Source organism: Lissotriton helveticus, chromosome 6 (genome assembly GCF_964261635.1).
Source record: "Lissotriton helveticus chromosome 6, aLisHel1.1, whole genome shotgun sequence".
NCBI lineage: Eukaryota > Metazoa > Chordata > Amphibia > Caudata > Salamandridae > Lissotriton > Lissotriton helveticus.
In genome coordinates, this window is record NC_136067.1 from 107,485,179 (window position 1) to 107,510,858 (window position 25,680).

The window sequence follows — 25,680 nt, forward strand, 5'->3', positions numbered from 1 at the left end:
TGACGCCCCAGTTCCTGTTTCGCTGATATCACTAGGCTAGTTTTGTCCCGCACTCGGAGTTGACTATACGATAATTAAATGCAATTTAGTAGTATTGCCCGAAGTTTATTGGTTTAAGTAAGTTGTTTTCCCGATGGGGGCGTAGGTCGGCGCGTCCCCCGACGGATGCTGGTCTCCCTAATATCGCCAGTCAGATTATTTCAAAGTTACCGTCCTCTCCCCTTTATTTCGTTTTGCCTCTCCTTAATTTGCGGCACCCCCACTACAAGAAGATCTACGTGCTCCACGATTCTTCGCCCATCCTAGTCCCTGCCTAAAAAGTAGGTTTGAAATTCTCCACATGAGAACAGGCGAATGAGGACGCACGTTTCAGAGTCAATCAGCGCACATAGGAAAAATTCAACTAATGACACCTAGCAACTAATTAGCAAACAGTTCTCGGACACCTTCCATTGAGGGGAGAAGGATAATACAAGGACGGGGCAAATGAAGTACCAGTCAAATGTAACAACAGTAAATTGGATAAAAAAAAAAAAAGAAAGAAAAACGTCACATTTAAAACAACAGACCTGAAATGTTTGTTCTCTGTCGTCAGTCTTTTCTTAGTGCTTTAGTCAAGTACGGGTAAGGGTCTCACATTCCCAGATATCTGACAGCCTATTCGCAGGAGGAATGGGGGTGGGGGGCGCTCTTGGAAGGTCTGCCATGAAGCGGGCTATTCCTTATCTATGCGTTTTTTCTCTCGCGCGGACTTTACCCGAAGGCGTCAGAGCGCTTCACAATAGGGACAAGAACGGATACATGAGAACATTGCAAGTGAACAAATTACAAAAGAAAAACGTTAAGTTATATGGAATAAACAGTGCTTTGAGTGGGCCGGTACTCGCCGGTGCTGAGTACCGGCACTTCTAAATGCTTTAGTATCAGTATGCACATTTGAACACCAATTCAATTTCAATGACATTAAATGTGTGCCCCTGGCCGGATCCCTTTCACTGCCCAAAGCCCCACCCCCTAGTCCAACTAAAAATACAAAAGGTAACAGTGGGTACATTACAGGAGGAAAAGTAATGTGTGGAGGTTACAAAGTACTTGTAGAGGTATAATACTGCAATAAATGGCAGACACTCCAACACAACAACAAAGTTACGTAGGCAATGGTGGCACGTGTGAGAGTATCGTAAGGAAATAAAATGTAAGACGTACCAAACAGTGTGTTACAAGAGAAAAGAGACGTGGGCATGTTACAAAGGAGTACAAAAGACCGGTAGAAGGATAATACTGGTCCGGCAGGGGCTTGCGGCTGGGCCGTCAGGATTGACGGGTGCACCGAGATGTGGTGCAGAGTGTTGGAGGGTAAAGAAAGGTATACAACACCAGTTAGGCAATGTCCTTTCCCCTGTTCTTCTTTCTTTTGTGTATATGTTTCCCCCTTCTCTTCTCGGAGTATCCGACTCCTATCACCCCTAACACCCATGTTCAAACATCGCCCCCAGGGGTAGCCTTATCTGTCCGGCACTGACGTGGTGTAAGCCCTGCTGCTCTCAGGGGGTGGGGGGAGGGTACACAGCTCAAGTAATGGCTGCCTGCCAAGGCTGAGATCTGCTAGTCCAGGTTAGATGAGTGACTGCACCGGCCAGCTGAAATATTCATTGCCTCACGTATATAGTAGTTAGTGTCAAGGATGTTTCGTCACTGAACTTCTTTACTCATGTCTCAACGCTTCACCAGCTGGCTTTGTCAATTGTTGTTAGCTGCGTAATATAAATAAGCCACAACAATGGCTTTGTTGTATATATAATATTGAAAAGGCTGAAACTGCTGAAAATATTGAAACGTTTTGACCTTGTCATTTACAATGTCAAGACCTTAAACTCGCGTTAATTTACAATGCTAATAGCTCTAACTTTTGCAATGCCGAGATCGTTGCATTGTAAATGCTTGTTGTTTAATGGTTGCCTTGTTGATATGAAGATGCCAGGACATAAACTCCATGAATATGACCCCAAGATATGCAACAGAATCAACCTTCTGAAGGGAGAAAGCCCCCCTCTCCCCCCCCCCCCCCCCCCAACCCCCCAACCCCCTCCCAGGAAGAAGCAACCCTTAAAAGATTTGTGTTGATTTAAGGACATCACATTGATTTTAGTAGTGTTGATCTCCAAGACGCGTGAAGTGAAAAACTCGTTGAAATGAGTCAAGAGTGTCTGGAGCTTGCTTTGGGGTCTTTGAGATCAACTGAGACCAGGGTGAGTAGGAAATAAAAACAACTCTTTGCTAATATTTGAGCATTGTGTGCAGGTGTGTTTACTATAAGTTGCTGAAAAAGTCACCTGGACATCAATCCATACCTTGGTCTAACGCTGTTACCTGGACTCCATTGTATCATGTGACTGTTATCTGTGGCTAAAGTTAAAACTTTGTTTTGTACGTTGTGAAACATCTAAACACCCTCACCTTAAAATGTAATTTATGAAAATATTGTGCAAGCTTCAGTATTCCTCTGTCAAATGAACAACTGTTGGCAGGTTTGGGCTGTTTACATAAATGCTGTTTCACATTGTTACTTTGTATGTGTTTATGAAGAGTTAAACTTTGTATTTACCATAGTTCTCCCTTTTATATTTTCAGGAGAAAGTTAAATACACCAGCCTGCTTCCGATTTTATTTGGAGAGTCTGCCATGAACTACATCCTCTCTGCTGCAAAGTTAGTAATCATCTTAAAAAGTATTAAATAAATAGTGTGGTCTTCTAGTCGCACACATTGATATCTGCGTTGGAGTTTTCTTAGAATCCATGCATCTGCAGTAATGAAGGTTGATGAGGAATTACAACGCCCCTGTGTATGCTAAAGAGAGTGGCCGTTATTAAATCTTGGAAGAATAGTTACTGGTTGATAATTTTTCTGTCATCTTACCAGCAAACCTTTGTCTTATGCATGCAGACTAATTACAAGCTGGTGCATGGCCACAAGGTTACAGTTTACTATAATTCTTTGCTGTCATCCATTCCTTCGTACATCAAGCACGCATTCTTATCAATGTGTAGCAGAAAGAGAAGATGGTGTCATACTGTTAATCCTGAAGCAAATACAGTTGCAAATTTACTGCAAATGCCTATTGGGGAAAGCCTGTTTGTGGTAATGGAAAGTGACATTACAGTGATTGATTCTCTTCCGTCCACTGTGCGGGATTGTAAATGTCCCAAAGCACGCTATGTGCAGTATGGTAAATTAGCACAGACCAGAACAGGGAGAGAACATGGACTTGTAGTCTTTCTCAATCCACTAATTAGCGAGGCTGTCCAGGGAGCACATTTATGAACTGGCTGTACGTTTCCTGCTGCATTGCTATACTTGTGTATGTATTATATACAAGCTTATCCCTCCTGGGCACTCTGAAAGAAATTTCCTAAATTAGTTCAAATAAATTCGATGAAATTCTTTTTCATAGTTGGTATCATTCTTTTTATTTTTGTAGTTGGTTCATCACATTATTTTTGTCATAATGGTTAGGCAAATGGCCCTGTGGCCCTATGCATTTCGGGCATCGCTTTTCCTCGGGGGCCGTGTAAATTCCTGAAAGTAACCAAGTACATTTGTCACAATGGTATGAAATTCATATTTGTGCACACATTCACTTCATGTCAAAAATAAAAAGAATGATACCAACTATGAAAAAGAATTTCATCGAATTTATTTGAACAAATTTAGGAAATTTCTTTCAGAGTGCCCAGGAGGGACACTGATCTCAAGGGAAACAGTGCAATTTATAGTATTGTCCACCCCAGGTACAGGGGGAGTTACTCCCAGGGCACCACTCACCTGTATAGACATTGACTACAAAATTGACAAGGTGTGCGTCTCCTACAAACCAATTTTGGATCAATAATTATATACAAGCTTCACATGATCATTGATGCTCCTCACAATTATTTGCAAACTGAGCAATTGCCTTTGAGTTTGAGGTCATGAGGCGCAGGATTAGGCAATGTGGAAGCAGATGATATGGTGGATATAAGCACATATTTAGGCTTTGACCTGGTTGGGTGAGACATTGTTTAAAAGACACAAAGGGTGATGGGAGAAATGCTTGCAATTTTTCTAACCTCTGCTAATCACTCGCCGTAGCGTCCTAACCCATTGCATTTTCACCCACCATGCTACTTCAGTTTAAAACCAGCCATTTGCAAATCAGTCTTGACCCTGCTCCTCATGGGAACAATCCAGCCCAAACCAACAAGCCAGCTTCTCCCTGAACCGGAATACAAACAACCCAGGACTGGTTTTGCCCTAGTTGTGGTCACATCAGCCAGGTACAGCTTGGTTCCAGTGACGCAGTGAGCACGGGACCCACATCTGGGCATACCCTGTGCACTTAGGGTGTCAAATGCAAAAACGACAAGGTAATGGAAGGAATGCTTGAGTTAATATTGGACACTAGCAATCACTCAGGGTAGCACTCCAACTGATCGCTCTATTGCTCACCATGCTGCCTCAGTTTGGACTCAGCCATATGCAAATCCGCTTGACTCTGTTCCTCATGGGAAAGGATGGTCTGAACTGCCAGGCCAAATCCTCCCTGAACCCAATCAACCATGGGTTGTGATGCTACTCTGAGTGATCGCCAGTGGTTAAACAGATTTGCAAGCATTCTTCCCTTCACCTTGTCTGTTTCATGAGGCATTGTTTTACTAGTCTGGAGTTTGCCTTGGTATCGAAAGTAGTTAATGGTGTTGCTTCAGGGTGCATCTGGAGTTATTTTTAGAGTGACCTTGATTATAAAGTGACTTTAACAGAGAATTGATTTATTTGCTGTCAGACATTTCTTGGAAAAAGGCGGATTTTTCTTTCATGTACATGTCTCACATGGCTTCAGGTATGACCAATGATTGCCATTTTGAAGAGATTTCATGCTTTGAAGAGGAGCCTCGCTAGAGTACGTTAGACTGGGTGATGCAGTTAAAGTGCCTTGTATCGCTGGATCAGTGACTTGTAATGTGCCATATTTTACTTGGAAGGGCCCAACATGTAATAACTACTGAAAGTAGTTGTAGTACTCTGGTTGTGAGAATTATCTGCTAAACAAATGTTGTTTATTTTGATCTGTAACCTCTTGGAAATTTAGCTGAATCTTTTGGAATTTATATTAGAATTATAGCTACACTTACATGTTTAGTATAGGTTCTTTTGCCTCTGTGTCTTTACTGTAGTAACACTCACGTTTTTATTCAGAATGACTGCTGGAGAAGAGATGACTGAGAAGCACAAGAATATTCTGAAGAAGCTATGCCAGGTCTTGTGCTCCATTGGATTAATACTCTGCAATATAATGGTATGGTTTCATATAGTTATTTTAAGTTTTCTGGTTGTGATTTCATGTGAAATTCAAGTGATTCTTCAGCAGACATCATTAACCTCTCTTTCATGGCATCTTTATAAATATTCATAAACCGTCAGTAGCTCCGTCTAGGTGCAAGTTGGGGGAGACTTTTAACATGGAATAAGACAGTTTAAATTTCAGCCATTTTTCCCAGAGTACTTCATGGGGGTTTCTTGAGACACTAAAATAATATAAAAAATAGCAAACTTTATTTTACTCCAGTATTGGAGCTTTCATCGATTCACATGCCTGAATCATTCCCCGTCGTCAAGACGGCAGTCTCTGGTATATAAAAAAGCAATGCTTAGTAGTATAGCAAACTGAAAAGAGGCCTAGGCCCCTTTCCCTTTTGCAACCCATAAACATGCGACTTACGTTACCTCAGGCAATGTGGAAAACAAGAACACTCTTTCGTTATACTCTCATACCAGTCCAAAAGATGGAGTAAAAGGAGACACGAGCAAGTTTGAAATATTTATTTCTAACGCCGTGTTCTCATGCGCAGCACCATAGCTAATACAAGCAGACATATTATTAGAAACAAGATTGTCAGCATAGTTACTATTCCATAAAATACAAAGGGAGAAAGCATGTTATAATGCTAAATGGAAACAGGTTTAAAATATACCTATATTTCACCCTCCCTTGCGAGTAGGTTGTTTTATAACTACAGAAGGTCTCTTAGGCTTACATAGGCGGCCCCATACCTCTGGTATTAGCAGAAGTGGATCACATCAAATTCTGCACAAGCTCTCAGCATACGAATGTTCTCCAAGTGTGTGTAATCATGCCTACGCTGTGCATTATTAAACGCGTCAATATCAGAGGTGGCCACAGCTGCATATCTGTTATGGCTAGAACGGGCGCTGATCAGTTAGAACAACAGCCACAGTGTGTACGACAACCTTGACGGTCTCGGCTCACACTGTACAGACTAAACTAGCGAAGCAGCTTAGAAATGCAGCAAAACAAGTTATTCTCATGTGAAGCGAAATGCTCAGTGTTCTCTAAACAATAGCGCAAGTGCGTGTCGTGTGCAAAGCAGAGCAGGAAAGTAAAAATGGCGTTTAAACTTCTAATAAACCCATGCTAATTTAACACTGTGTAAATGTACGGGTCATCCCCATGACACCCTCCCTTGATCAGAGCACGTGGAAGCAGTGGGGGCAAGTCAGGAACGCAGAGTTCAAGTTCAAAAGCCAAAGTCAAGTTCAAATTTGCCACAACGGTAAAACTGGAGCAAACTCCGAATTTGGAAATAATACACAAATGTAGTATAATCTTCTTGATCAATCAAAAAAACAAAGGGAATGTCAGAGAAATAAAAAAATCCGCTGTTCAACACATGACGTCTGTCGTGGAAGAGAGAGAAACAAAATGTCTCATTCCAACAGCGTTTATGCACCATATGTTGCAACAGCCTCCAATAGGAAGTCATTGTTCTCATCCGAAAACATTTCAGCTATCCAATTCAGTAATGGAAATGAACATCCATGTTCTTCAATAACCGGAGCCTCTAGTCCCATCAGAGGACAACTCTGGTTCTCTTCAATGTAACTTTGTGCCAATAAGTCACGCGCCGCGGGGCGTGGCCACGGCGGAGAGCGGAATGGCCGCTCTTTGGTGAAGCTCCTCCAGGCGGGCTCCCGGCGGAGCGGAACATGGCATGAATCGTCCGCCTATCCTGTGGCAACTCACCTGCAGAGCCTCCTGATGGTGCCTGGAGTCTTTGGAGCCTTTGAATGCCGGCGGGAGCGACCTTGGCGGTGAGTGGGGCGAAGGGGATACGAGGCCTCCGGACCTCGGCGCCATCTTCCCCTTGGGACCGGTGCTCCGTGGGGACGCGGCTGGGGCCTCGCCCGCCGGGCCTTTGTTCCCTGCTGCGTCTGCGGAGCCTGCTGCCGAGCTTCCCTGCGTCCGAGCCCAGTCCCCGGTTGGGGCGCCCGCTTACTGTCGCGCTCCGGAGCCCTCGGCCTGTGGGCGCGCTGGGACCGGGGCCTCGATTGGCGGACTGGCGCGGAGACTCTCTGGGCGGCCGGCGGGAGTGCTTGGCGGGGGGCGGTGGGGCCCTGGGCTTTGAGCGGCCGTGATTGCCGGCGGCGCCCACCGGTGGCTCCCTGCGTTCCTGCCCCACTCGCGCCTGGCGGGACGGCTGTTCCCCCCCTTTCCTTCTGACCTCCTTCAGGAGAGGGTCGCTCCCTGCCCTGCAGGCCGCTGTGAGACACACGAGACGCTGCTGCTTCCTGGCCTTCGCTGTTCTCCTCCTGCCCACTGCACGTGGCTGCCAGGCGCAGCGGCGCCATCGCTGAGGACAGTGCCTCTATCGCCCTTGCCTGCCGCTCCATTCCACTGCGCTCTCCCCCGGGGCTCACTGGGACTTGTGCCTGCCGCCATCTTGTCACCGCTTGCCTTGTGTGTTGGCGCAGAAGCTGGTTACTGCTGACACCGCACCCCCCTTGCAGGCTTAAGGATGGTGAAGAAGGACTTGGCCCAACGGAAGCTCCCCTTTGAAAAGACCCCTCTTCTCCCCACAGACCCCCCGCCCGGACCGGCCTCTGGAGCCGCTGGCGCGGCGACGGCGGGGGACGCGACAGCGATGATGGCCGCCATGATGGGGGAGATGCGCGCTGGCTTCAAGGCACTGGACACTCGCTTTGACGCACTGGACCAGCGCCTTTCGGATATGAACACTGCGGTACAGGCCCATGACCGTCGGCTGGATTTAGCGGAGTCCAGAATATCGGACATTGAGGATGGGGCCGCGAAGTCCCTGAAACGGCTGGAGAGGGTCGAAACCATCCTAAAGAACGTGGCTATCAAGAATGAGGACCTAGAAGCGCGTAGCCGGCGCAATAACATTCGCATCTTGGGCGTTGCGGAGACGACTACGACTGGCCGGTTTGACACCTTTGTGGAACACCTGCTCATAGTTATTTGGAAGGGACACTTTCACTGCTGGCTTCGTCGTTGAGCGGGCCCACAGATCCCTGGGGCCCAGGCCCCGCACGGGTCTCCCACCCAGGCCCATAATTGCCCGCATCATGAACTTTCGCGACCGCGATGCCGCACTCCGCGCTGCACGCGAGGCGGGAGACGTGCAGTGGCAGGGCAGCAAGTTGTCTTTTTTCCCAGACCACACGCTCATGGTGCAGGAGGCCCGTCGCAAGTACACTAGCGTCAAGTCCGCTCTCCGTAACCTTGGTTTAAAATACGCAATGCTCTATCCGGCGAGATTGAAGGTGGAGGCAGACGGCCGATTCCGTATTTTCGACTCCCCGGCAGAGGCGCAGGACTTTTGTGCCGCCTACAAGAAACGACGGTCCTCGTCCCCCTCTGGCTCTGGCGGACATTCACCACCACGCACTGATACGCAGTCCAGCTCCGACCTTTTCGCCGATGCAGGCACTGGCTGACTCGTCAGACTCTTCTCCTTGTTGTATGTTATCTGATGTGGACTTAATGGTTCTTTCTTTCAGGTTTGTTGCACGGCTATTGCCATAGTGTTTGCTTTGCCGGGAAGCCCGCGTGGCGAGGCGTTGCTACCCCCCATGGTGTACGCCTGTTTGTTCACCTTCTTTAAGGGTTTGATTTTTTTTTCTCTGCATGTGTTCTTGTTATTACTGTGGTTTTCATATATGTCACCGTTTGCTCATTTTTTCCTTTTGATTGGGGACTGCCTCTCTGGGGATGTCGGGAGGCTGGGTGGTGGGCGGGGGTTGGGTTGTGTACTGTTTTTGTGGTTTTGTTTGGTTGTATCTTATTGCGAGAATCATTGGCCGGGCTTGCCGGATACACAGTTTTCTTTGATTGTGCATGTAATACTGCCATGGCCGGGTTAGGTCTTCGAGCTGGCCCCTCCATGCTAACGTTGATGACTTGGAATGTTCGTGGTCTGAATACCACGCGGAAACGCAGACAGGTTCTGAACTATGCTATGCGCCACAAGGTGGATGTGCTGTTCTTGCAGGAAACCCATCGGATACTCACTCTCTAGCCAGGGGATGGGGTGCACACAGAGTGTTCTCATGTTACAGTAGATACGCAAGGGGGGTGGCGATTCTAGTGCATAAGCGTGTCCCCTTTGTGTTGCTCGATAGCAAGTCTGACGATGAGGGCAGATATGTGCTTCTCTCCGGAGTGCTGTATGGGTACAAAATTGCCATGGTATGTGTCTACGGCCCTAATGTTGACTCCCCTTCTTTTTTCAACACCTGCAACTACTGCTGCTTAGATCGGACATTGATTTGTTGGCGATGGGGGGTGACTTCAACCTGTTGATGACCCCTGTCAGGGACAGCACCTCCCTTTCCCCGGATTGCAAGCCGCTTTCCCGCTCGGTGATGGCGGACATCTGCTCCCACTTTTCCCTCATAGATGTTGAGGCCAGGGCGCATCCGCACTCCCCTGCTTACACGCACCACTCGGGCTTCCATAACTCCAGCTCCAGAATAGACTACTGGCTGCTCTCTCCGGGGGTGGCTGGGTGGCTGCGCACCCTCTCTACGCCCCCGCGCACTCTGTCCGATCATTCCCCGGTATTGCTGTCGCTGGCGGTCCCAAGATTGGGCGGGTATGAGAAGCAGTGGCGGTTCCCTGGCAAGGCCTTGCTTGACCCGACTTTTACGGAAGAAGTCCGCACTGCCATAGATGACTATTTTGACACTAACACGGGCTCGGTGGCCTCCTGGGCCACGCTGTGGGAGGGTTTTAAGGCTACCATTCGGGGGGTCTGCATCGCCAAACACGTGGGGGCCCTTCGTGACACTCGCGCCACTCTAACCCGCATAGAAGATGACCTCACTGCACTGGATAGGGAGCTCCTTGGGGGTCCCTCCCCAGACCTGGAGGCTAGGCGTTTAGAACTCCTGCTGGAATTTAGGGATGCTGCAGATAGGGAGCTCCGATTCTTAGGTAAACACTATACAGCGCGACAGTACGGGGAGGGGGAAAGGCCGGGCAAGTTGCTAGCGCAGTTACTCCGCCCGCCACACCAAGCGGCATACATAACTGATATACACGACGCTCAGGGTGCGCGACACTACTCCACTCCCGACATTTGCGATACCTTTCTGTCCTACTACACCCGCCTTTACACTTCGACACTCACTGATACCAACAGTGACCCGGGGCCCTATCTCAACGAAATAGCCATGGTCTATCTCGAAAAGCATATGCAAGATTTCCTGGCGGATCCAATCACCCCTGACTACATTATTGAAGCTATTGATTCGATGAAGAGCTCCTCTGCGCCGGGCCTGGATGGGTTCACTGCTGATTTTTATAAAGAGTACAAAGATGAACTGGTACCACGCCTCATGGAGGTCTATGCGGAGGCATTGGAGACGGGCGTCCTTCCCCCCACCCTCCGGGAGGCGGTCATAGTTCTGCTTCCCAAGTCGGGCCGTGATCCCTCTTTCTGTACCTCTTACCGCCCCCTGTCACTCCTTAACCTTGACTATAAAATTCTGGCAAAGGTCCTGGCTATTCGCTTGGTGCTTCTTGTGGACTCCTTGGTCGCGCCGGCCCAACCTGGCTTTGTCCCGCACAGGTCCACCTCCTTCAACCTCCGTACCCTGTTCTCGGTTCTGCACAAAATTGACCCCTCCGTCCCTGCGGCTGCGGTCTTCCTGGACGCTGAGAAAGCGTTCGACACCCTGGAGTGGCCCTTTTTTTTATCCGTCATGCGCCGAATGGGAATGCCTGCGCTGTTTGTGGCCACGGTGGAACTGCTCTATACTGCGCCTACGGCGCGTATACGGTTGAACGGCACCATCACTGAGAACTTTGCGCTTTCCCGTGGGACCAGGCAGGGCTGTCCCCTGTCCCCGCTTCTATACATTCTGGCGATGGACCCTTTAGTCCGTCATTTTCAGGAGAAACATCTGCACAGAGGTCTACAATTCCGCACGGGTCCACTACTTGTTTCTTTGTACGCGGACGACACTGTCCTGTATGTCCGCGCCCCTGATACCAATTTGGAGCCCTTGATGCGCGAGATCGAACGATTTGGCTCCTACTCTGGCCTGCGGATTAACTGGCATAAGTCGCTCATTTTCCCCTTGACCCCCTCCACGGCGCAATGGGATTGTCCCTTCCCCTTGGAATGGTGCGCTGATTCCGTCAAATACCTTGGGATACACGTCCACCTGGATGCGGTGTCCATTGTGAGATTGAACTATGGGCGCGCCCTGGATTTTTTGGAGGACAACACGGAGCGTTGGCTCCGTCTTCCTCTATCCATGGCTGGCAGGATTGCCATTGTCAAAATGGTTGTCCTCCCTCGTTTTTTATACTTGTTCAATAATATTCCGATCCCCCTGACTAAGATTTTCTTCACGCAACTTCGCTCTGCCCTGCTGCGCCTGATATGGGGCGGCAAAAACCCTCGGGTGGCTTGGCGCACGTTGACTTTACCTTATGAGCGAGGAGGGTTCGGGGTGCCGGATTTTTACCTCTACTACCTGGTGGCACAATGCTCATACGCGCACACCTGGTTCCACCCGGATGCCAGAATTCCATTCTTGCGACCTGAGGCCGATACGGCTCTTCCGGTGCCGCTTTGCTCCATCCTTCCCAAGGGAATACCTCGTGATCCGCAAGACATACAGCCGGTCTCCACAACGAGCTGGGCCTGGGATAAGCTGCGAAGACTGCTCCGCGTGGACAGGCTGTACTCGCCTTCGCTCCCCCTCCCCAACCCTCACTGGCTCCCCATCACTGGTGAGGCGATAGTTGGCCGCACGCTGTCCAAGTTTCAACTACATACTGTTGGCGACCTGTTCCCTGAGGGACATGTTTTTTCGTTGACGGAAGACTCCCGCTTCGAAGACCGCTCATTTATGGATGCGTTCACCCTGTCCAGGCTCCGCTCAATGCTGCGCGCTGAATTCCCTACGTTTCCATTGTCGCCGCCCGCGGACCAGGCACTCACGTTTATCATACAGACGCCAACGAGCGCCCACGTAGTGTCGCGACTCTACAAGTTATGCATGACATCTCTTCCCTCCTTTGACACAGCGGTGCGCTCTGCGTGGGAAAGGGACTTGGGCACACAGATTACTGATGATCAGTGGGAGGCATGCTGCGCTGTCACCAAAACCGTGTCCATGAACAGTAGACACAAACTTATCCATTTCAAGTTTCTACGGAGGATGTATCACACCCCCGCACTCGCCCATAAAATAGACGCCGCCAGACCACACAGTTGTCTCAGGTGCACCTCCCCTCATGCTGACTTCTCCCACTTGTCTTGGACATGCCCGAAGATACACACCTATTGGCTAGAAGTTCACCGGGTCTTGGGCAACATACTAGGTATGACACTTCATCCCACCCCCGAAATTGCTTTGTTGGGCTATGTTGCCAACTTCCCACCACCTCTCCGCAGACTGGCATCCATGTGCTTCCTCCTGGCCAAGAGGGAGGTTGCACTGCTCTGGGGCGCACGTCGCGCCCCGACGGTGGCTGCATGGTTGAGAAGCCTTGCCCACTGCAATACTAACAGCGTGGAGTTTTCTGCCTTGCTTCCCTCAGCTTCCCGTCCGACGGACATATGGGGGCCATATCGCAGCTATGTCGAGAAATTGACCCAGAAAGCGCAATCCCAGTCCCTGCATTCCATTGTCCCGGAGGGGGTGGGTTAGACTATTAGTGGCCCCTCTGCGCGCCAGGCGCCATCAGATGTCACACTCCCCAATTTGGACCCTACACTGCATTCTACCCTTGATGGGGGCGGGGGGCAGGCATGAGAGCTGCTATGTTCCAACTCGTTGTGCTTGTCACATGTGGAGTGTCGCTCCTTTATGAGCAGGAGATCTGTGCTAGCGGACCTGTAACTAGATGTGTGGGCTGCGTCCCGGTCCACCACGACGTTCTATGTACTTCCCTGTAACTGTACTGCCTGGCTTGCCTTCTTGATTCTCGCTTGCTTATTGCTTTCATTTTCTTTGCTATAATGTGTATTTTTTGTTTTTATTGCACTTTGTTCATTTCATGGCTTTATGATTCACCTATGTTTGGAAAAACCGGCACTTTGTATTACTGATCGAACCGGCCAGGACTTTCTCGCTCCTACTTTGCTTTTTTTCACCATTGCTTAGTATGCTGTCATCCACTGGCTCACACGTATTGTTCTGGTTTGTTGTACCTTGCTGTACATTCTCTTTTGGTGCTGAATAAAGTCTTTAAAAAAAAAAAAATAATAAGTCACGCGCCGCTGCAAAAACATTCCAACGCCCCAAGACTCCATGCATTGCTGCAAAGGCCATAATCCCGCCGCCAGAACAAAGCAATTCATGAGGAACTAAGGGGCTCATCAGTTGATCATAATCCGCGTTGGGAGACACCGTATTGCAGACACACAAATCCAGGGCCCAGTCGAAATCGCAGCTCAGGCATTGAAATACAGGCTGGATTCATGTAAAAAAAAAAAATCGAAACGATAATCCATAAGCCGCACTCAGCTAGCCAGAGGCAGACACTCCTCGCCATCATCCCGCCGAGGTCGCAGGCCACGCCCCCTTTTCGGAGGCCACACCCCCTTTTCGGAGGCCACGTCTGTGCCCGTCCGCGTCCGAACGGGGCTAGGGGCCGGCCTACTTCTCCTCCAAAATCCTAACCGCCGAAAATCGGCCCAGAGAAATCTTTGCTATTGTGCACGACCTCGCATACTCCGACAGGGCCACCCTTAAACCCTCCCCCTCCCAGCACCTTTGTGACTCCCTCAATTCTTTCTTTCTTGACAAAATCGCCACTATCAAAGCTCACATCCCCTCCCCCTCCTTCGTTAGCCCCCAGTGTCCCCCAGTGGCAGCACGCCTCGACTCCATCCCTCTTCTCACAGAAGATTCTTTCCTTTCTCTCCTGCCATTGGTTAAGTCTGGTTCCCCTCTAGACCCTTGCCCAGCACACATCCTGAAACCGATCTACTCTGCCTGTGTTTTGCCACCCCTCACCCTTCTTAATAGCTCACTATCACAGGGCATTGTCATTTCACCCCTTAAATCGGCCGTTATTCTACCCATCCTCAAAAAACCTGCGCCGACCCCTCGGTTCCCATTAACTATCGCCCCATCTCACTCTTACCCTTTTTGGCGAAGGTACTGGAACGCCATGTAACCAGAACACTGAGTACCTTCGTGGAGGAGAACAGGGTTTTAGCCCCCAGGCAGGCTGGTTTCCGCCCCGCACACTCCACGGAGTCCGTGGTATTATCGGTCCTTGACAACCTCAGAGAGGGTATGGACACCAACCATCCTCAGGCCCTGGTCCTCCTCGATCTCTCCGCCGCTTTTGACACGGTTGATCATGCCATCTTACTTTCCCGTGTCAGAGCGGCGTGAATAGAAGGTTCGGCCTTGGTCTGGCTGTCCTCCTTCCTGCGTGACCGCACCCAAGCAGTGCGATTGGGTGACTTTTCGGCGGACTACCGTGCGGTTCAATGCGGGGTTCCCCAGGGCTCCTCTCTTTCCCCCCTGCTATTTAATTTGTATTTCGCTCCTCTCATCTTCGCCCTCCAACAGCTGGAGGTCTCCGTCTACAACTATGCGGATGACCTCCAGCTCATTTTTTCCCCTATCTTCTTCCCCCGAGTCAATATCCAATTTCCAGTCTGTCATGATCTTCATCCAGGACTGGATGAATCACAACCACCTGAAGCTAAACCCCGACAAAACGGAGTTGGTACTGACAGGTGGTTGTTCCAGTCCCTGGTCTTCTCTCTTCTGGCCCCCCTCCTTAGGCCCCCCCCCCGACTCCTTCTTGCTCTGTAAAAACTCTTGGATTCAAACTGAATGACCAACTCTCCCTTCATTCCCAAGTCAGCTCTGTTGTATCCTCATCCTTTCTCTCCCTCCGCACTATCCGCAAAGTCTCTCGGTTTTTCTCTCCCTCCGCACTCAAACATATAGTCCTGGCGATGGTTACCTCCAGCCTGGATTACGGCAATGCCCTCTACTGTGGCATGCCCGCGTACAACGTGCAACGTCTCCAGCTGGTCCAGAACCAGGTGGCCCGCCTGGTATTCAATTTGTCCAAATCACACCACGTCACGCCCCTCCTCAAGTCCCTACACTGGCTCCCCATACAGGAACGAGCCCAGTTCAAGCTGGGCTGCATCATTTTTAATGCCCGGTCCGGCTCAGCCCCTGCTTTTATCACTTACGAAATTCACTCCTATGTTCCTCCCAGGGAGCTACGCTCATCTACCCAACAACTGCTCGTAGTTTCCCGTTTTAAACGAAAAAAATGGGGAGGCTCCAAATTCTCCACACTCGCTCCTGCTTTCTGGAACTCCCTCCCGGCGCACCTGAGATCCTGCCCCCAGTACACACTCTTCCGCAAGGCACTTAAAACCTTTCTTTTTACACAAGCCATCTCACCTTAAAACCCCTCCTGTGTTCCTGTCTTTCTCCCCCTCAGGGTTTTAGTACTTTACAGCGCCATGAAACCGCTCGGTGTACGCGCGCTTAAGACATATTTTAAACTCACTCATCAAAGGCAGCATAGTATTTCAAATCTGAAAACAAAGCCTCTACGGCCTGAACATCCCAATCATCAGATGTATATTTTGTTTAATAACATCCCCCATAGAAACTCTCAGTACATTTGGGACATTTATAACCTCAGTGGGACCTTGCCAAGCTGCGGACATCCACCCAGAACTCCACCAGCACTATCACCCCTCACGTCGCAGCCCCCAACCACAACATTTCTAACATAGCTCAGCGTCGGATCCACACGCACCTCACCTCTTCCCCCAGCACCCTAGTCAATAGCCCACCTGCTGTTACCGCCCCACACTCCCCAAGCGAAGTCACCAATCTCTCCCCCTCATACACTAGCCGCCCCTCTAACAATACCCCTTTGACCCCCACTCATACCTCCCTCATCCCTCTCTCCCCTGACACAACACCCACCCATAACACCTCCTACCTAGATCAGCACCAGAACAGCATGCACAATGACAAATCCCGCCCTATGTTCCCCCCCACTCTCAGTCCCCACGTAAGTACACCCCCCCCTACATCCTCGATACACCCACATCCCCGATACCCCCACGCCCCCTTCCCAACACGCTACACCCCTCATGAACGCTTCTGAACACACCACCGTCCGGAGTTTACCTCCCCCTCCCTTCCCTCCCCCCCACGGCAGATCCATCTCCCTCCCCAGTTCCCTCCCCACTCTGACTCACGACACCCACACCCTCCCAACCAGTCCCACAGAACATACCGCCTCCCTTACCTTAGCATCCCCCCCTCTCTCCCCTCCCATTCTCAGCCCCCATTACCTTCCGGCCACCCCCACTGTCTTCAGCCTTCACTCACTCTTCAACTCACAGGCACCGTCTCCCACTGACGACACTTCCTATGCCTCCCACCCTCCCCCTACTTCACCCACACCTGCGCCCACAAACCCGCCCACGCTCCGAATGCCATCCCACTCATTATCACCGTAGAACCTTCCAACAACGATAGCATATCCCCCCCCCCCCCCTCGATACCCTGCCCGCTTTCCAGCTCACTACTCAACCATCCACCAATGGCTCTCGCCACCAACGTCATCTCCAATCCTCCTCTTGACCTGACTTTATCCACCCTCCAACAAGTCAAAGGGGATCTCCTACAAGTCAAAAAAGATCTCCGCGCAATCAAAGACCTTCTCTTCTCACAGCCCAGTCTACCTCCCACCATCCCATTACCCTACAAACGACGCACCCTCCCTACATACCCTCGCCTCCAACGACCCCCGCGATGGCCGACTATCCCCGTTTGCAATAACTCCCACCGCCCCTGCCGTGTCCCCAACTCACTGTCTGACCGCGACCTATGCTCTCTCCTACGCTCTTATAGCCCAGGTCCGGTAAAACACATATCCAACACGCACATCCCCATACCCACAATTCTCTCAAACCCTCTGAGGCTCCCAACCCATAGCAACAGAGGTTCCATCCCTAACAACCTCAGAAAAGTCCCCCTCTCTCTAGAAGGCTCGACCACCCTTCTCACTCCCAAACTCAAATGCATCCTACTCAATTGCAGATCGGCCCAGAAACACTCCTCCGACATCGCTGATCTCGTCTCAGCAATGGATCTGGACCTAGCCATTCTGACTGAAACGTGGCTTACTGAAGCCTCTACCCCGATAATGGACATATTAGTCCCCCCCCAATTATCACATCATTAGACTGGACAGGCCTGGCAAGACGGGCGGGGGAATTGCATTCATTTTTAGGAGCAACCTCTCCGTTACTAAAGCCACCTCCCCCTCCCTTACTTCCTGTGAGCTCCTCTGCCTCGATATCACCAGCGAGGGCAAACAAGTTTGTGCTCTACATCTCATCTATCACCCGCCTGGCGACAACCTCATATTCACCCAACAACTCATGGACACGATCACATCCAATGCCGGTCGGCAGATCACCCAAGTCTACCTGGGTGACTTTAATCTCCATTGGAATGACCAGAAAGACACAGCGGTGAATAGTCTCAAAACTTTTCTTAATGCGCTTGACCTCACCCAAATATGTGATAGACCAACTCACGACAAAGGCTCGATACTCGATCTCATCATCGCCAAAGAGGACTCTACCCAACTGGAGGCGATGCAACCCTGCGACTGGTCAGATCACCACATTATCACCTTCTTTATCAATGAAAAAGTTAAACATAACCCGGCTCAACCCACCAAATCAAAAACCTGGAAAAGGGACATGAAGAATCTTAACCCCACTACCCTGCCTCCCCACATCGGCAGTCTCCTCCTTCCTCCTTCAGGTGCCTCGGATGTTCAATCACTGACCGACCACTACCTTGACTCTATGAATTCAATAGTCCATGAAGTCGCCCCATTGCAATTGAAGAGAGTCTCCACCAAAATTTCTAACCCCTGGTATGACGGCAGACTCAATGACGACAGGCGTACTATGCGAATGGCAGAACGTACCTGGAGATCTGACCCCTCACCACTGCATCTAAAAACGCTTAAAAACAAGAGAAATGCCTACTTTAGAAAAATAAAGCGCACAAAGTCGGACTTCTTTAGCCGCCAGCTGGACCAAGCAAAAAACAGGCCAAGAAAACTGTTCGAACTAATCAAGACTCAAACAAAGACACAACCCTTACAATCAAACCGTGCAATAAGCGACACCCCACACTGTGAAGCCTTCTCTGCCTTCTTTAAGCTTAAGACCGACAACATAAGAAATTACCTCATCATGGATGTAAGCCGATTCCCCAACCACACCAGAATGTCTAACATTCAACCCAAAAACAAGGCATCCTGGCTGTACTTCGACACCTACTCGGAAGAAGCAATACACAAACTGCTCTGCACCTTGAAGCCCTCTAATCATCTCACAGACCCCCTACCTGCTAATGCAGTAAAAGACTTCATCCCCTTGCTCCTCCCTCTTTGGACCAAAATCATCAACAGCTCCCTTCAACAAGGTCTCATTCCAGACTCCCTCAAGGTGGGGCAAGTCACGCCTATACTCAAGAAACCCACAGCTGACCCATCTGACCTGAACAATTACCGGCCTATCACCAATATCCCCACCCTGGCCAAACTGCTGGAGAAATGTGTCCAACTCCAACTAACAAAACACATTGACCAATTTGACCTCCTCAACCCTCACCAATCAGGCTTCCGAGCGAAACATAGCATGGAAACAGCTATGACACACATAATTGATGACGCCCTCCAAATCCTTGATCGCAATGAGTCCTGCCTCCTCATGCTTCTTGGCCTCTCTTCAGCATTTGACACGGTCAAACATGAGAACTTACTGGAGCTGCTAAGCACTAGATTGGGTCTATCGGGAACTGTTCTCAGATGGGTTTTCTTCCTTCCTTCATAACCGGTCTCAGAAGTTCAAGATCGACAATGTACTATCTACATCGGTGCCTGCAGATCTAGGTGTTCCACAAGGATCCTCCCTCTCCCCCACACTGTTCAACCTCGTCATGGAACCGCTCGCCACCTTGCTCCAAGCATCCAATGTTCAATTCCATATGTACGCCGATGACACACAACTTTACCTAAAGCTACAATCCCCGGAAGATATCAAACTTCTGAATTCCACACTTAGTAACACTCGATCTTGGTTGGCTGATAATCACCTCAAACTAAATGCGCTGTAAACTGAGTTCCTACTCATCTCACCCCCGGCGAAAATTTCCACCACCCAAACTTGGCTCAATAACCTAACCGCACTCAATGTCCAACCTACCATCGTGGACTCGGCGAAATCCCTAGGCATCACACTCGACGCCATGCTCAACATGCAACAGCACATTAGCAAAGCCACAAAAGGAGCTAATTTCCAAATCAACACACTGAGGAAACTTAAGCCCTTCCTCCCTGCCAAAGACTTCCAAACTGCTGTACAAGCTTTAGTCATCCCTCGCATAGACTACGGAATTGTGGCCCTCAGCGGTCTCCCGCTATCCACAACAGCACCCCTAAGAGCCTCCCTGAACGCTGCCGCGAGACTCATTACTGGCTCAAGAAAACATTCGCATATATCACCAGACTTAAAATCTCTAAAATGGCTGCCTTTCGAAGCCAGAATACAGCTAAAAATTGCAGTTATGACACACTCGGCCGTGCACCACAATGCACCCAACTACCTCGCTCAAAAGTTGTCTATATCAGGAGGGTCGAGATCCAATAGAAATACAAAAAATCTACTCCTGAAACCTCGTAGATTCCGGAAAGAGAAAACATACAAGCGCTCCTTCTCAGGAATGGCACCCAGGATCTGGAATGCGCTCCCTCCGGAAATCAGGCTTATCTCCTCCACTGCACTCTTCAAGAAAGAGGTCAAAACAATCCTTCTGGCCAAGATCTCCTGAACTTTATAGGTACTGGATCTGAGACTCTGCATCGCTTTGTATCACTGACCACCTTGCTCCTTGGCACTATACTCCTACTTGTTGGTACACTACCCAATATATGATACACTTTGGTTCACTGAATCACCCTCCCCGATGCCCCCAGTGCCTTCTTTATCCTAAGAAATTGGTATAAGCCATCCACACATCCAAGGTTTTACCTGAACACTCTGTAGTGGGATCAAGGACTTGTGCCGTCTTATATTACTTGTTTACCTGATTGTAATTTGATGTGTTTCTGTACATTACTGTTATCCTATTATGTTAGTGATTATTATACTGCTCCCATTATCTTGTTCATTCCTGCTGCCCCTGTCTCTGTGAAGCGCTCGGATATCTGTAAGGATCTTGTTCGCGCTATATAAAACTTTGAATAAATAAATAAATAAAATGGATCTGGAATTTAACAGCGTCCCATACAAACCCATCTAAAACGGGCCAAGCAGTAATATTCACAAAGGCAAAGTCTCTCTTTAATCTGTGGATGTGGGAAGAGGAGTTAGGGTTGGCAATGTTCCATTAATTGGTCGGATAACTGTTCTTTTCTCAACGTTGTGTCCATTCACAAGACTGAAAAAAATACCACAAATCCAATTGACATGAACAAAAAAATTGGAAAAAGTACCAACCAGACGTAAGTCCAAGGGGGAATCAAAAAATGTTCCTTAAACCATGTAGCAAAAACGGAAATTTTTTAAGGGGACTTCGACGTGGAAGAGTGAGTGTCAAATGAAAATCTGGACTCATTGGCCACACAGGCCTGTAAATCGGTCATCGATAAGTCAGTGGGGTAAGTGTATTCAGTATCATCAAGATGGGTATCAGGTACGGTATTCAACAGGGGACTTGAAATTGCAGGCATCTCTAAAGCAACATCAGGCCTATTCCTAGGAGCCGGAATTAAAACAGAATTCCTCTGTAGTGCTGGACAGGAGACCGCAGGTGTCATGCTAAGAAGAATCAGCCACTCTGTATAGTTTGACATTGTCAATGGAGATATACCTTTTTTCTTTACGACCTGGAAGTGGTGGTAAAATGACTGTTCTTGTGCCCTGCACGCTAAGTACAGGAACTGGAGCTCGATACGAGGAGCCAAATTCTTTCGTGTTCTCGATCTTCTCTCGGACCAGTTCTCCAACTCGGGGTAGCCAGCCAGCCAAGTACCGGAATCTGCAACGCAGCATCAGATGTGGAGGGCAAGTGTTCCTTTGCAAGACTCTAGTCTCTTGTAGATTCTGTAAAACATGACAATGTTCATCTATGTCAAAGGGGGCAGCAGAGGCCGCCTGGTCTAGACCTTCAAGGTCTGGGTTGAACATTTTGATACCAAATAGCATTTCGTATGGGGTCCACCCACCCAGAGACCTTCTAGGGAGATTATTAAGTGCACGTTGTATGCTATTGAGATGGGCTAGCCAGTTCCTGCCAGTACCTATAACCCTGGCTGTTAAAGACTGCTTTAAATCACGGTTCATTCGCTCCACAACACTGTTGCCCTCAGGCCGGTATGGAGACGAAAATTTGACTTGGACCCCCAATGAACACATGGCATCCTTGTACGCCTTCGAGGCGAACGCTGGACCCTGGTCCGAATGGAAGGTGCCACAGGCAGAAATTGCCACAAAGACACGCAAGTCTCTTATGACAGTTCGCGAATCAGCGCTGCGGTGTGGCCACACCCAAACAAAGAGTGTGCAAGAATCAACTGCAACTAAGATATACTTATACGCAGTATCCGAGGAAAAAGGACCACAGTGATCTAAATAAGCACACCCAAGTGGTTTATTAGATATGCACAACTGTGTCTGGGGTGGACGCTCAGCAGTTGAAGGCTTGATCTGCTGACAAATGTCACATTGAAGGACATAATCACACGTCTGTTTGTACAGTCCCCACCACCAGAAAGGTTGTTGCAGCTGAGATATAGTAGCCGAATTGCCCGCATGCGCGGACGCTACACCTTCATGGGCAGCTGTAATCAGTGAGGGCCTGCGGTCCACGTTTGGAATCAATCTTTCACCAACGTCGGGTATTTTCACATAAGGAACTTTATCAGGACTTAAGTGATAAGAATACTTCGAAGGAAATCCTGTAGGACATTTACTTCCCTTCTCAGTAGCGGCAATTGCTGCCAAGATATAATCATCAATCTTACTTTTGGAAAGTGTAACTGCTGCAACAGAATGTTGAAACTGCTGGCTTTGCGACCTCATTGGCCAAACTATTGCCAACAGCGTGAACTCTCACACGCTGATGAACGAGAGTATGAATTACATATGCGAGTGACAGTCGCTCTTTAAGTTCAGCCACTCGGACCCAGATCATTTTATTTTTTATTCTGCTACCCTTGGAATTGCGATAATCATTTAGAGTCCAAAAGAACAGATTGTCATTGTAAGACTGGACTCAGTAATAAGAGTCGCTCACAATAAGAGTAGTCACAACAGGATCTACGTACTCTAATGCAAGCAGTAGAGCACGGAGCTGTGCCAATTGGGCGGTACAGTCCCCTAATGTCTGTGTATGCACGACATCGGACTTGAACTTTCCATTCACCATTGTACCGACCACAATTGCGCAGGCTGAGACCTATGCGTGCTTAGACCCATGCGCAACTTGCGCAGAACCATCAGTTGAAATGATACAATGGAAATCCTCCAAAGGACGCATAGTCAAAGGAGCAGGATGAACAAATTCATTCTGTAAATACTCCTGCGACTGCAAGGAGGCATCAAAAATGAACGTGACACCCGGAGATGTCAATGATGTCGCCCATTGTATCCACCGGGGTGTAAAGCTTTAGAATTTGGTACACTGGCTTTTGTCACTGCCTCCAGGGCAGGATGAATGGTAACAACCAACATGCGTTTTCCCTGCGACAGTGCGCGTTCCTTCAGAATCGCCATTTGCACTGCTGTCAACTTTTTCCACAGTGGAAAACCGCATTTCAGCTGAAGTGTACAAGTGTGACTTGTAAGTGATAGGTACTGTGTCACCTTCGTTAAAAGTAAGATACGTGAAGCCCACCGCCCCAGGGACGATTCTTATCACCAGGTTGGTGCGGTTATCATGAGTCAATTAGAATTTAGATTCTAGAAGATCATCCTTCAAAGATTGCAAGAGGGCTGAATGTGGTGGCTTGACCGGCGATCATGGCGGTCGTGTAGAGCTTGAGCTCCGACCAGCCTAACCTTATCCTGTTAGAATATCCTTGCCCTGGGCATCCACTGGGCTCTCGGACAGTGCTTCTTCCTGCTGGACCGGTGCACTACACTCTGTAGCGAGAACAGCTGAGTAGAGGCACCGAGGACAACGAAAACGACCCAGACGCGCCGCGGGCCCCGAATGATCCGACGGGGCCTGCACAGCCGGGGCCTCGATTTTAGAGCTGCCCGGATCGGGTGTGGCTGCAGGCAGCGGCGTTGGGCGCAGCGGAGTGCCGGAGCTTGGCCGGGGGCCTAGCTGTCCCGGGGGGGGGGGAGGGGGCCCTGCGCCTGGCGGCGCGCACGCTGCTGGGCATTGGAGCGGTGCCCGGCTAGAAGCTATATGAGCGAATATTGGAGGTGACACCCTCGAGAGGCAGCCGCCATTTTGGGCCGCCCTGTCTGCAAGCTTCCGAGGACCGGTTTCTGGCATTCCAGCCGTCTTCAGCCCGGCTTGCTTGAATCCAGTGGTAAATTGAGCAAGGGACTCAGATGCTCCGTCCATCACCACCCCCTTTTCTACCGCTTTTGGCCGCCATAAGTGTGGCAGGGTATGCTCAGACGTGAGTCCCTTGCTCACTTTGCCACTGGATTCAGGCAAGTCGGGCTGAAGACGGCTGGAATGCCAGAAACCGGTCCTCGGAAGCTTGTTTCCGGTCCAGGGAAGACATGGCTTGGCAGTTCGGGCTGGACTGTTCCCATGAGGCACAGGGTCAGACTGATTTGCATATAGCCATGTCTGAACTGGGGTGGCAGAGTGGGCTAAAGAACGGTGATGGATTAAACCCAGATCTTTTGACTGGGTGTGAGTGTTTGATTGATTCAGATGCTCCGTCCTTCACCACCCCATTTTGTACCGCTTTTGGCCGCCATAAGTGTGGCAGGGTATGCTCAGACGTGAGTCCCTTGCTCACTTTGCCACTGGATTCAGGCAAGCCGGCTGAAGACGGCTGGAATGCCAGAAACCGGTCCTCGGAAGCTTGTTTCCGGTCCAGGGAAGACATGGCTTGGCATTTCGGGATGGACTGTTCCCATGAGGCACAGGGTCAGACTGATTTGCATATAGCCATGTCTGAACTGGGGTGGCAGAGTGGGCTAAAGAACGGTGATGGATTAAACCCAGATCTTTTGACTGGGTGTGAGTGTTTGATTGATTCAGATGCTCCGTCCATCACCACCCCCTTTTGTACCACTTTATCCGGCGCGGCTGCGAGTTGTCTATAAGTCTCGTACGCTGTTCTTTGACACTCCAGAAGAAGTGTTTCAATGGTCTGATGAGACGGTCAAAATTCATCTCAACACTGCCAGGGAAGGAGAGTCGGACTCTTCCTCGAGTAGGATTGCCAGGGAGGGCTTGCGGAGCCAGCGTCAGCGACATAGAGGATCGCAATCAGGCGGGAGTTCGCGCTCGGGCTCGGCCGCCCGTCAGGCCAACCCAACACAAGATAAGCAGGCTGTAGTGCCTTGATGACAATGGGACATGAATGCTGGTTAATGAATATGTTTTACTGGAAGCCCAGGTGCAATGTAGATATAGGCTGGGAGACCGTCCTGTTCAACATGGGAGGGTAGGAGTGACGGCCTAGTTCTTATGGGTTGTTACTTGGGGATCCATTGGAGGATGCGGCGCTTGCTCCCCTGTTGGGAGCTTAGTCGACATTCGTCCGCGACAGGTGCTTCCATGTGTGGGAGGTGCGGGGTGGGGGGGGGGGAAGGGTGTTCTTGGGAAGTTGGTGGGGGTCCTTGCTTGCGTGCGCTCTGATGCCTGTTGTTTGCCATGTACCATGTCGGCTAGATGCTGGAACTTCTAGTCCTATATTTGCCGTATTGTTCAGATGTCCACTGTTAGGGAGGGAGGGCGGGTAGGCCCCGGATCACTACGGGTCATGAGTTTGGATGTGAGAGGGATGCTGGACAAAATTAAGCGGGGTGCTGTGTTTCAGTATGCTAAAAAGGGCGGGGGTAGATGTACTTTTGTTGCAGGAAACTCATTTGCTTGGCACCAAAGCACTGTGCCTGTAGCGCTCAGGATACACACAGACGTTTTACTCTGGCTTCACGAGAGGCTCTAGGGGGGTAGCGGTCCTTATACACCGCAGGGTGCTATATACTCATAAGCGAGCCTGGACAGACACACAAGGTAGATACGTGGTGGTGCAGGGGGAGATAGGCGGAAATAGGGTGACTTTTGGTAGCGTCTA

The 25,680-nt window shown here is 49.7% G+C and overlaps 1 protein-coding gene across 2 annotated transcripts in view; it reads left to right on the forward strand.

Annotated features, from left to right (window-relative positions):
- The window catches only part of LOC144762300 (exportin-5-like), a 2,334,361-nt gene that overhangs the window by 444,128 nt on the left and 1,864,553 nt on the right, over nt 1-25,680 (forward strand). For both annotated transcript variants that reach the window (XM_078647447.1, XM_078647448.1), the window contains exons 8-9: nt 2,632-2,708; nt 5,235-5,334. In XM_078647447.1, coding sequence (XP_078503573.1) covers nt 2,632-2,708; nt 5,235-5,334 — 177 coding nt within the window. The remainder of the gene's footprint in view (nt 1-2,631; nt 2,709-5,234; nt 5,335-25,680) is intronic.